This window comes from Peromyscus maniculatus, chromosome 11 (assembly GCF_049852395.1).
Source record: "Peromyscus maniculatus bairdii isolate BWxNUB_F1_BW_parent chromosome 11, HU_Pman_BW_mat_3.1, whole genome shotgun sequence".
Taxonomy (NCBI): Eukaryota; Metazoa; Chordata; class Mammalia; order Rodentia; family Cricetidae; genus Peromyscus; species Peromyscus maniculatus.
Window position 1 is genome coordinate 58,880,495 of NC_134862.1, and position 13,192 is coordinate 58,893,686.

The 13,192-nt window shown below is 37.0% G+C and overlaps 1 protein-coding gene across 1 annotated transcript in view; it reads right to left on the minus strand.

Moving 5' to 3' along the window:
- Positions 1-13,192, minus strand: part of Pla2g4a (phospholipase A2 group IVA) — a 140,126-nt gene that overhangs the window by 40,495 nt on the left and 86,439 nt on the right. The window contains exon 8 of the mRNA XM_006979955.3: positions 6,549-6,685. Within this exon, the coding sequence (XP_006980017.1) occupies positions 6,549-6,685 (137 nt within the window). The remainder of the gene's footprint in view (positions 1-6,548; positions 6,686-13,192) is intronic.

Genomic DNA, 13,192 nt, shown 5'->3' on the forward strand with positions numbered 1-13,192 from the left:
CAGATATGTGGCCACTTTGAGTGATAAACAAAAATCGCCATGAGCCTGGAATTTATTATCCAGATAAGAAATATTCTGTTCCTGGTGTCCTTGCTACGAACCAAAATCTCTAGTACTGTAGAAGTCCTATAGAGAGATCCTTTACTTATCTGTCTCCATTAACAAATTCTGACCTGCTTCAAGAAAAATAAACTTTCATTATTATCATTTTCAGTCTTGGTAGATAACCTGGCATATGCAACAGCTTACTGCATGGACAGAACAAAATACAAGGGAAGATACTCTATATTCTACCCAAACAAATCCATAAAATGGCATGTTTTCATCTACATTCATATCATCATGGCTTGTTTTCTCTTTGGGAAAGGAAGCCTAACTCTTACTGAGACCTGCTTTGTTTTAGGCACTATTCTGGTTAAATGTTCCTAGCTCTTGTCTTAAAGATTCATAATGGCTTACAAATACTCTGTTTTTTGTTTTGTTTTTTAAAGAAGAATCAGTAAATAATAGGCCCATATAATCAATTAATAAAAAAGAATTAGAATTTAAAACATGCCCTATCTTTTGTAAGCTTTATTATTTTTTCATTGATTTGTTTTGGTTTTTGGTTTTTTTTTTTTTTTTTTTTTTTTTTGGTTTGTCTTGTTTTGTTTCTTCGGGGTCTATTATGTAGCTCTTGCTGTCCTGGAACCACTCTGTAGACCAGGCTGGCCTCAAACTCAAAGATCCACCTGCCTCTGCTTTCCAAGTGCTGGGATTAAAGACATACATCACCACACTCCATTTGTTTTGTTTTATGACCTCACTATAATCTCACTATGTAGCTTATACTAACCATGAACTGCTAAAACTACTGTAAAGCCTTGAACATGTAGGCTTTATTATTTTAAACTATTCTACAAGATTTTAGTCCTTACTAAAAAATCATTCTCACTAGATAATGAATGAGAATGTACTTTTGGATTCAGAGTTTCTTAAAAAACAATTTGAAAAAAAATAATAAATTGAAAAACATAAGTAAAAGAATAGAGAATTAAAGAATCACAAACAGAATATATGTTTAACAATAAAAAGAAAAACTACTTAAATGTTTTGATCACACCAACTGAATTTATAATTGTCACCTAACACCTGGTACATTTAAGCCATTAAAAGCTTACCAGGAACTCTGGTTAGTACAATCATCAAATAACTGTAAAAATACAGCACAGAGTACTTGAAAGATACAGTCTTTATCTGCTTGGATAACTGTCTAAAAGTCTACATCATGATTCATGCACATAAACAAAGACCCAATTTTTCTAGACCCTGTTAAGCTTTAATAAATGCATATGTAGCTATAGGTGTTTATATTTAAGGTCATCAGAATAACTGAAAATAAAACAACCTTTAGAGACTCTCATGTGCTCAGCTCTTAAAATATCCAGAATATAGCTCATTCTTTATGAGAGTTTTACAAGGAAATTCTTTGTTTCATTACCAAGAATGGTTGAGGATTTAGCTCTGTCATAGAGCACTTGGAAAGCATGTGTGAGGCCCTGAGTTTAATCCCCAACACCAAACCAAACCAAACCAAGCCAAGAAGTCATCACAAATTACTCAGGATAATTCTACTTCCACTGCCTGTAACTTACTAAAGTATTATCTAAATCACTAATGATAATTCTACTTCCACCTCCATAGCTTGTTAAAATCTGTATTATTTAACTTCACATAGATTGCATGTTTTTGAATTCTAGAAAGCTTAGCTCTAAAGTTGTGTCACATGCCCATGAAGGCTATACATTACAGCATCCATTTTCTTACTTCAAACTCAATTGCTCCTTCCTTTCATTCAGGTATTCGATGTATGATGTATCCAATTTAGTCTATTTTATTACAAGGAACATTAAGTCTTTTTCTGAATGAGACAGAATGAACAACATGAACAAGGAAAGTAAAACTTCACATCAGAGATCAGTTGAGTCAAGAGTGATTTTTTTTTTCTTTTAAGGCTAAGTGAAAGGGATTTGATATGGTCATTCTGTCACTGGAAAATGTCATTCTTTCTATGCACAGACAGATATAATTATCTAAATTCTATTTACATTGCAGTACAACTTCTTCATCTATATTTAGCTGAATTTTGGATGAATCAATATGAACTGTAACAAATACTCTTCCCAAAGACTTGCCACTAGCAAGATCTAAAGGCTCACATTCTTCCTTGCATTTCTCCCAACATTCATCCATCCCTGCTACAAGAAAAACCTCTCCCTTAGTTATTAAGAGGTTGCTTAAAATCTCAGAGTGTCTATATCAGAGATAGACCTTTTCAAAGAAACACAATGTATACAGATGTGAGCCTACCACTCTTCTGATCACAAGGAGAATGGCTACCTTATATCCTCTGTTTCTATCCTCCAGCAGGTGAAGAAAGCTCATTCAATTTCACTCTCTCTCTCTCTCCTTTTCATTTTTTCTCAGGAAGCACTTGGCTTGGGAACTTAATCGCCAGTTTACAAAAACAAAACACAACAACCTAGACCAGTTTCTTGGCATAGAGTTAATAGTCATTGTTGTTCAACCCTTATGAACACATATTCCTTAGAATTCACAAGGGTGAGTTGGATATCCTTTCCATGATATCATTGTGTCTACTTGGATTTGAGGTTTTGCTCTAGTGGTAGCTAAAAATAGAATAATAGGCAACTAGTTTTCTGTGCAGTTCTTGAAGATTAAATGGTTTTCTCTGTCTCCTTGGTTTGACCCAGAAGAAAATATAACTAGTTTTCTCCATGTAAGACTACCTGAAACTCACATATATAACCCCAAGTGATAATTCCACAAATAAGTCTCTATTTTATATCCCAGTTATACCAATCAGCTTTCTAAAACAGAGTGTCTTCGGCAGAACTTCTAGAAATCAATGAATGAAATGGTCTTATGTTTACTTACATAAGGGTCTGTAAGTACTGAATTATAATTTTCAACTTATTAATATAAGATACCTCATTATTTCTACATAAATGCATTTAAATGTAAAATTTTTCAATGCTATACCATTCCAAGATGAAAAAGAATACTAAATTCAATCCCTATCTTCAAATCCTATAGCCCACAGTGCAGATTTCAAGGTGTTAGTGCCCAGCCCCTTGGACTTGCTGGGTTAGAACCTGGAAGTGTGTACATTTAGACTCTTTGTACTCAAGAATGTGCCAAGGTAGTTCTCCTTCTCAATCAAGATTCTGGATAACTTGAGAAGACCCTCCACATTATTCTAGGAATGCTCCAAGCTAGTGAAAACTTTCATTCTCAAATTTTATGTTAGCCAATTTAATAGACGGGGCACTGTCACCATTGTCTATAAACATGGAGAGACTTTGATTTCTCTTTAGAGGGTGATTCCATACAAATAGGTGATTAAAATTATAAAATATATAGCCTCTTCCAGTGCTACAAGACAGCAGCTCCTCTGAGGAAGAGAGCTCTGTTAAAAGCCTAAGCAAGAGAACACAGAATTATCATCATGACTCTCCTAGCTTACTCATGCCAAGCCTCCCGAGTTTATATTTAATGAGTCACAGGAATCATCCGAAAATAATTTCAGAAATAATTACTGTAAAGGTAGCTACAGTTATAAGAGAAGCTTTGTCCAACCAAAAATTTGATTTTGTGATCACAGAAAACTGTCCGGGAGGTCCAGGACTACTCCACATGTATTTGTACTATCTCATTTATGCCAAATGAACATCATGTCTCCATAGAATATGAAACACTGCAGAATACTGAAGTGTAATTTGTTTTTCCAAGTCTTTTTTAATTCCTTCCTCTGAACTTTTTACTTTCTTGCCTATCTTTCTCAAACAAGAATTATTAATATGAATCATCCCCAAGCCTGCTTGTATCTCAGGAAATACCTCCTCTTCTCAGTACAATTTTCCCCCATACGTGCGTTCCACCTTGCAATCTGTCTCTAAGTCTTTCCTATCTATGATCTATTGACATTTTGCTTTCTTGTCTTTCCACTACCTTTATGTGCTGTTCCCTTCACCTCAGACATCTACTTAAATATCCCAGTCTCTTAAATTTGAAAAACCAAACAGGTAAGCCCCACAGTGTCCTCAAACATTGACTATTTTTTTCCCCTTTCTGACGTGTGTGTGTGTGTGTGTGTGTGTGTGTGTGTGTGTGTGTGTGTGTTTTTCAGGTTTCACATTGCCATATTTGAATTTCAGTTCATGTAATTTCATGACTAGAATAACTTTTATTAACTTAAGCCGGTGATTCCTAATTAAAACCACAAACATTTTCCAAACTCAACCTAGGCTGTTTGTCAGAGCTCTCATCATCCCTGGCCTCTGGGACCCATCTTTCCCTTGACTCTCCTTTCTCAGGCTTTCTCACTGTCTCTATTAGTTTTTGTCCTCTTCTTTTGTCCGTCATGTTTTGGTGTTCCCAGGATTCTACAGATTAAACTATTGGTTACCACAGCTCAGGTAGTCAGGTGGATTTGTGGAATCACCAAAGCTTGCCATGCAGATATAATTTGGCAAGAGTGAGGTTACGAAGAAGACCTGGCATCAAGGAGAGAAGCAGTGTATGTAGTGAATGGTGACTTGGAGGAAAGAGCCATCAGAGAGCATGAGGAGGACCTTAAAAAACAGTTTGTGTGATTATCACAGTCCTTAGCTCCTAACTCCACCAGAAGAAATCAAGGAAAATATGTACTAACCAACAGAAACATGGAATGGCCAGTGAGTGAACATTTATTAGAACAATTTAAAGACCCAGGGTGATTCATGGAAATGAAATAAAAAATGATAAAGCTAATATTTAAGGGGGGGGGTAGAGCAGACATCATGTCTGTATGAAAGTGTGGACAAATTTAAAACTCTCTTACATTTCATGGGACTTATTCTCAGGTTCCCAAGAAAAGCATATAAGAAGATATTGCCCAAATCTATGATGAAGGAAATGACTACAAGTCTAATCCATGTAACAAATACACAATTCTACCCCAGTGCTCAAAGACTAGACATTGTTTATTGGATGTGTTTAAGAAAAGAGACCTCTTGCTGTACTTGGCAAGGGCCACAAGAATCAGCTAAACATTGAGTGAAGAAAACAATGCAGAGGCAGATAATAAAATTATTAGTAAGAGATTGGACAAAAGGGTCCAAGCGTTCTCACCACATTACTCATTAAACAGGCAGGTGCGTGCTCCTCCCTTCCAGGGGAAGAATAATGACAGGCTACACCCTGACTTCAGAAGACATAAATCATGTTGAAGGCACAATGAAGGTGGCAAATGTAGCCCTAAGTTATTGGCTATTTAACTACAGAATCTGGTTCAAAATATTTAGGAAAAAAATATTTTTAAGCAACTCTAGATTATCTACATAGGAAATTCTGCATAATATAGAAGAAGTAGCCAGTTAGCTCAATTGCTTAGAACATGGTACTAACATCATATCATACATATAACTCTCTATGGGAAGATGATGATTTAGTACAAAAATGTTAGAATATGGACCTTAAAGCTGGTCTATCTAGTGATTAAGTCACCTGCCCTATGAGCCAAATTTTCTTTAGTCAAAAAAAAAATTAAACTAATATCCACCTTATGGGATGAAATGACACTTTAAAAATGTTGAACATGTAAACTATAACAATGTGACACATGAACTTTGCCATGGCCCAGTAACCAAATCAGCCTTCTAGGTTAGAAGCAGACATACTGTAATGAGGTGATGCTCTCTCATTTGAGATACATGAAGAAGACCATCTATTTGATTTTTCTCTTTGAGGGAATTTAGGTTTTTGTGAGAGGGTGGTCTGAGACAGGGTTTCTCTGTGAAGCCCTGGCTATCTTGGGAACTCACCCTGTAGACCAGGCTGGCCTCAAACTCAGAGACCCACCTGCCTCTGCTTCCCAGGTGCTAGGATTAAAAGTATGCACCATCACAGCTCAGCCATTGATTTGATTTTCTATGTGCTGGTATGGATTAGGCACACTGAGTTTAAATGTATTAAAGAACTAGTTTAATATTTTGTTAGACAGCAACCAATGAGACCTCCTGCATTTGTGCTGCCCAGAAACACGTTCTCTCTTCTGCAGTCTACAGCATCTTGCATTTTTCCTATTTGCCCTAAAGAGGAAGATGAGCACCTAGTGAGTCATATAGACTTAGACATGTTTTCTGAAGGACTCCAAATCAGCAAATTATAGGAAGATTAAATTAATTATGGGTGGAGTATGCTATTCCACTACTGTCATATTTATCTAAAATTATCTTCAACTAGGCTAGCCTTTTATTTTATGTCCTAACTACAATTGTCACCAAAACAGGCTTTAAAGAGTAAATGGATGGCCAACGTTTTAATTAAATACAAATGTTTATTATAATAAGACATTCTTAGGCTGATTGTGGCATCAGAAGGAAAGATTTTAGTAATTTAAAGTTCAGATTCAATTTTGTTAAATTGCCCTTTCCTAATGTTTGAGTTAGATAAATTGTAAACCTTTAGAGAAATAAAATTCAAATAAATTAAAAATGTATACTAACCATGTGGAGCCTGAAAGACCAGCAATGTAGGTAGCACAGTCCAAAATCCCTGATTCATACAGCGCCTTCATCACACCAGAGAATCCCACCATGGCCCGGAAACCCCCACCTGAACCCAAAATGGCCACCACAGGGACCTGGAATGAAGCAACATAGAGATTGGACAAACAACAAAACCCACAAATTAATTTATTTTCAGTTCCAACTCTACAGTTAAAAACATTTCATTTTAATATCAAGAAACATATATTACTCACATGTTGGCCATATTTAATTTTCTTGTGCATGCTTATTCATTTTATTTTGTATATTTAATGTTTTTAAAGAAGTGTTTCATTTTATAAACCAAGAATCAAAGTCAGATGGAAATCAGATACTATTTCAGTAACAGCTATAATAACAACCACCGTAGCAAAGCTCTACACTTGTTCAGTCTGCTGTAGTCTGCAGCTTGCTTTCAGGGACACTGTTTCATTTGGTCCCTCAGACATCCTGAAAGGTGTAAAAAGAATAATGCTCCTTCTGTCAGTCTGACAGAAGTAATCTGTCAGTTGAGCAAATAGCTTGCTTTCAACGTACAAACGTTTACAGAGAGAATCTTTAACATTCGGTGACAGATCTGAATCGAGGGGTGGGAGTGAGGAATGTGATCAGAAGGCCATCTTTATTTCCATTTGAAAGAAGTGAAGCACCCACAATACACAGACAGCTAATAATTAGTACAACCAAGAAAGAAACTAAGGTACAAATCACATCAAAAGCCATGCTCTTTCCTCTTCGGCATTGTTACAGAAAAGGGACATGTTCATTGAGAGAAATTCCCAGACATGTAGGCAAACTGTATTTCATACTCATCTATAACACCAAGTAATATCAGCATAATTCTGTGCAATACATGAGGAGTACATTTGGATGCTAAAATAGTCTTCTGGACAGTCATTCTGAAATAGCATTCAGGGTAATAATGTGTGTATCTGTTAGTCCTGGATGCTATTTGAAGAGAATCAGATAAGAAATGCTGTTAAAAAGTTTTTAGGTTGTATTTGGACATAGCATCATTAATATTTGCGTGTAAATACGTCAAGAAATATTTCGCATACTTTCTTGTAGGATTACAGGAAATGAGCTTTCATTTACCAAAAATCCTGTGTTTTGATTTAATCTCCTTGATGTATGGGTTAACAAATACTATTATTTTTCTTCCTTAGAGTAGAAAGCTCTGAGGTGCTTAAGAGCTTTGATATTCCCATAGACTCCAAGGTCTAACCATCACAAAAGACAGTTTTCCCATGGCCCTGTGTTAGGCCTCACCAAGGAAACAGACCCAGTACAGTGCGAGTCTACATGAAAAGATGTTCATTGTAAGAAACTGGTTCACACAATTGTAGAGACTAGAAAGTTCAAAACTACAGCATGGGCCAGCAAGGTCCAGGCCCAGGAAGGCTGATGGTTCAAAGTCTAAAGGAGGTGCTACACACTTCCTTCCTGATCTCAGCAGCCCATCACCAAGGGAAAAGTTACTCAAATTAGAGACATTACAAGCTTGCTTATCAGATTTGAACTCCACAGGAATAATGATGAATGAGAAGGCTATAGTTTAAAGACATTACTTCAAGTAGACACATAGGGTGTGCAAAATGGCAGCTGATTTCGAAGGGCACCAACATGTGAAAGCCTAAATCCACTTAACACAGACAAGAAGTGGCATGTTTCAGAAAGATTTCTGTCCCAAATGATGAAAAAACAATTGTTGTTGTTGTTGTTTTAGGATATTTAGAACCATAAATTCTTAGACAATTAGAAACCTTACCTATGTGGGTTACTCTCCAGGCAGGACACTGAGGATATTACATTGAACAGTTATTGTCACAGGGTGCTATACAGCCAGCAATAGCCTCCAACAGTGTTCATAATGAACGGTTTTGTTGAATAACTACTATGTGCTCTGTACATTTTGCTAGATACATCACAGCCTTGATACTTGACACTGTAAGAGACATCATCTCCATTTTACAGCTGAAGCACACGCAAATGCCCAAGATTTTAACTCATTAAGGTCCTGCACTGAGCGCAGTCTCCTTTTGAAAAGCAAGAGCAGGATAGGGACATTCCCGGCTTTGAGGTTTCCTTAAGGCGGGTCTTGAGGAGAATAACCCACTTTCCTATACCTAGAGGACAACTATGAAATACTAAGGAGAAAATGAAGATATACACAGAGAGCAGGAGAACAGGAGACTAAGAGACACAAAGATTAACATGATGATAAAAATCATTTTTATAGGAATGGATGGTATTGATCACATAGTCTGTGGTGTGGATTGTGTCTAAGGTTATTTCTGACAAGAAGTGGAGGGGTAGACAAAGCCAAACCAGAATTCTAGAAACCATCTTCAAATACATAAATTTCAAATTTTTGAGTGTTATTTCAGAAAAAAAAGCATTATACTTCACTATCCATCTATTGCAAACACACACACACACACACACACACACACACACACACACACAAAAAAAAAAAAAAAAAAAAAAAACCTTAGTATACTACTACTTTTACAAATATGAAATCAAATTTTATTTTTCTGGGAAGACTTACTACTTTTTTTCCACTAGGAAATGCCAGTCATGGGTAGGAGCAGCTACTGCTTTTCTGAAAACCCAAGAATAAATGCCCACTGGACATCCACACTAATATGGCCTGTGGACATCCACACTAATATAGTCTGTGGACATCCACACTAATATGGTCTGTGGACATAACACTATTATGGCCCATGAACATACACACTAATATGGCCCATGCATATTAGTGCATATACACATACCATATACACACTAATGTGGCCTGTGCATATACATACCAGTATGGCCCATGGACACCCATACTAAAATGGCCCATGGATGTGTATACTTTAAGAGTCTAATCCCATCATCTAAGCCTTCATCTTAACAGCAATTAACACTTCATTAACAGTGTTCCATCTCTTTTTGAAGCTAATATTCCCCCCCTCTCTTTCTCCTTCCTTTCTCCCCCCCCCCTCTATTCCATCTCTGCATAAATGCAATGCCAACTACTGCCTAACTCTATTCTCTGACTCACATAAAATATTTCCTGAGTATATTTTAGGAGCTATGCTACTGAAAATACACAGGTGGACCTCACAGATACTATATGGCCCTCATCAAACTTATATTCTAATGAAGAAAGAAGACATCAAATGAATATTTGTAGAAGCACTTTTAGGTGCAATCATGGTAGAGTCGGAAAAAATGTACTTTTAAACGCAAAAGAAGAGCTTAATGTAATCAACTTCATGTTTTGAAAATGTCACTCTGAATTCTGGTCAGACAGAAAATGGCAAGGGGGACAAGAAGAGATGCAGAAAACAGTGATGTTACTCTCAGTATCAGGAGCGCTGAGATGGAGATACTGAGAGGCTCATTAGTGATGAAATCAAAGGTGGAAATAAGGAGATTAGATAAGAAAATCAAAGACCCACGATGAAGGAGAAGTTACAAGGTGAAGGGGCAATGTCTCCAATGCCAGAGGGACACCTGACATCATCTGACGTCATCTGATGTCATGTGACATCAGCAGCTAGTGTTCGGGAAAGGTGGAGTGAGATGCTGTCGGCATCTACTTCTCATGGGACTGATGCAATAGAACAGGGAAGGCAGAGGACTGAAGCATGAAAGGAAGCCAAGTGGGCTGTGAAGAGCATGTGTATATTTTTATATAAAATATCTGTAGTCAAGTAGAAGCTGACATCATAGATGGAGAGGGGACTGGAAGGACTAGATAATTAACATATGCTATGAAGGGCCTGTGATGTGTATCTGTTCTGGATCCACATTTGAAAGAAAAGGAAATCTCCTCATTAAATAAGGAGAGAAACTACTAGGGAAAAGCACGGATGGCATGTGTCAACCTTACAGCCAAAACTTAGAAGAGAAAGATTTATGGGTCTCTTATCTCTTGACTTTAATTTACCTTTGATTAGGAGCCAAGTTACTAGCTGTGAATAGAATAATGGAAGAGCTGGAGTAAAAAATAAAATTGCTGCAAATAGCTGAACAGCAAATAGGGAGCCTGGGATTCTGAGTCAAGGTCTTCTGAGGGACGAAGATGACCGTGGACCTAGAAAATCTCCTTTGCATTCCAGCAAGCTCATTCCACATGGCCTGGTCAGTACTTTCCACCTTCCCACCAATTCCAGTGTCCTCCAGCACATCTGTTAACTTAACACATCATTAGTTTAACTTGCTTAAATATCTCTTGTCCAAACAAGACTTTGAACTCAGTAAGGAGCCTTGGGTAAGAAGAACTTTTATCTTCTCCAGAAGCTAACACAGTTGTCTCCATCAGTGATAGAGGACAGAAATCAGAACAATTTCTAGACTCTAATAGTCTAACAACAGCAAACAAAGATGGAAATAAAAAGAAGTTATAGAATTGCTAGTGAAAGGTGTGTTGCCTGCATTCAAAGTAAATGGAGGGGGGAAATGAGTAAATATAGTAAGAGGGCAGTTTCTCCAAATACTACTAACCAAACATAATAACCTGTCATAAATTCCTCAAGAGATCTGCCAGGGTAACAAAGAAGATGCAACATAAAAAAAAAAAAAAAAGAATTAGTTCTCTGCATTCTTTGAAATAGAAATCTAAGTGGAGGCTTCACTTTTCTTCCTGGCAGAAATCCCTCGTAAGCAGTGCTGTATTTTACAGATAGTTGGCTTCACAGTAATCAAAGCCACGCCAGCATCAGCAGCCAGCTTCCCATCTCATGGCACCTTGAAGACACAGCTGCAAACCTGCCATTGCTTGTGACACATGGGTGCTCATCAGGTGCCTTTCCTTGGTCGCTGTGTCTTGTTTCCAAGTGCACTTTGCAATAATATTGAAACCGTGTGTGTGTGTGTGTGTGTGTGTGTGTGTGTGTGTGTGTGTGTGCATATTTATGAATTTAAGGAATAAAATTATGTTAACTTAAAATACTCAGTTCCTGGAAAAACCTCATGAAATAAGCCAAGAATTGCTGTTCTATCACTAACAAATTTCATCATTGCAGCAATATATTCTCATAAATTTCATTTCTAAAGATAGACAGGTAAATAGAGAGGAAGACAGAGACATGGGGTGTATTAGGTAGATGATGATAGATAAACAGATAGACAGACAGATAGATGATAGACAGACAGACAGATAGATAGACAGACAGACAGACAGATAGATAGATAGACAGATAGATAAGCAAATGAAAGGACAGATTGCTGTGGATATCTGCTGTGAATGTGTTGCTCTGATTGGTTAATAAATAAAGTGCTGACTGTCCAGTAGCTAGGCAGGAAGTATAGGTGGGACAAAGAAAGGAGAATTCTAGGAACAGGAGGGCTGAGTCAGGAGACGCTGCCAGCCGCTGCCATGAGAAGCAAGATGTGAAGGCAGAACGGGGAAAAGTTACCAAGCCACGTGGCTAAGCATAAACAAGAATTATGAGTTAGTTTAAATGTAAGAGCTAGTCAGTGGTAAGCCTGAGCTAATGGTTGAGCAGTTTAATTAATATAAACCTCTGTGTGTTTACTTGTGGGATACTAGTGGGAGAGATTTGTCCCAACTGCCAGCAGGCTGGGACACAGGAAAACTTCAGCTACAGTAGATCATCCAACAAAGATTATAAAATATATTATTGAATATTCACTGTAATTTAAACAAGGAAAAATGTTAATGCAAAATTCAAATATTATATATCAATAACTGTTCTCACTTACTTTATTCTAAACTATAAGTAGATGTCATTTTTTTTGACTACTTGGTCAATTTTAGATGGTATTTTGCAGCTCTCCGCTCTGAAATATGAAGAACTTGAAACATATTTTTTATCTCCTCTTTTAATATGCAACTCAAGTCAGTTAAGTACTGTTGAGCTAACTAGGAAAACCTTATTTCTGTATACATCTCTTGAGAGTGTTTTTCTAAAAAGGGTTAATACTTGTATGCCTTATTTAAAAAAATAATGTAGTAGGGACTGGGGAAATGGGTCAGCAGTTAAAAAAAGCACTGGCTGCTCTTCCATAGGACCTGGTTTCAAGGCCCAGAATGCACATGACAGCTCACAGCCCTCTCTAACTCCAGTCCCAGGGGATCTGAAACCCTCTTCTCATCTCCATGGGAGACATACATGCAGAAAAAACACCCAAACACATAAAATAAAAATAAAGGGGAAATTTTTAAAACTGTACTAGAGAACATAAATTATGTTGGATTCATACAATGACAAGACTGTTCAGTGCTAAAAAAAAAAAAGAAGTGACTAAACTGTGAGAAGATATGGAGTGAGCTGAATTTCCATTATTATTATGTGAAATAGTCCAATCTGAAAAGACTTCACATTATCTGACTGTCCCTGTGTAAGATTCTAGAAACAGGTAAAACTATGAGGAAAGAAGAAAGATAAGTGGATGTCAGAAGTTGTGTGAGAGGGAGAATTAACCAGGTGGAAAACAATGGATATTCAAGACAACAAAACTATCCCCCAATTCTGTAGACATGAGTTATTGTACGTTTCTCAAAACACATAAAATGTACATTCATTGCAAACCCTCACATAAACTATGGACTTGGGCAATTTTGCAACAATTGTTAAGTT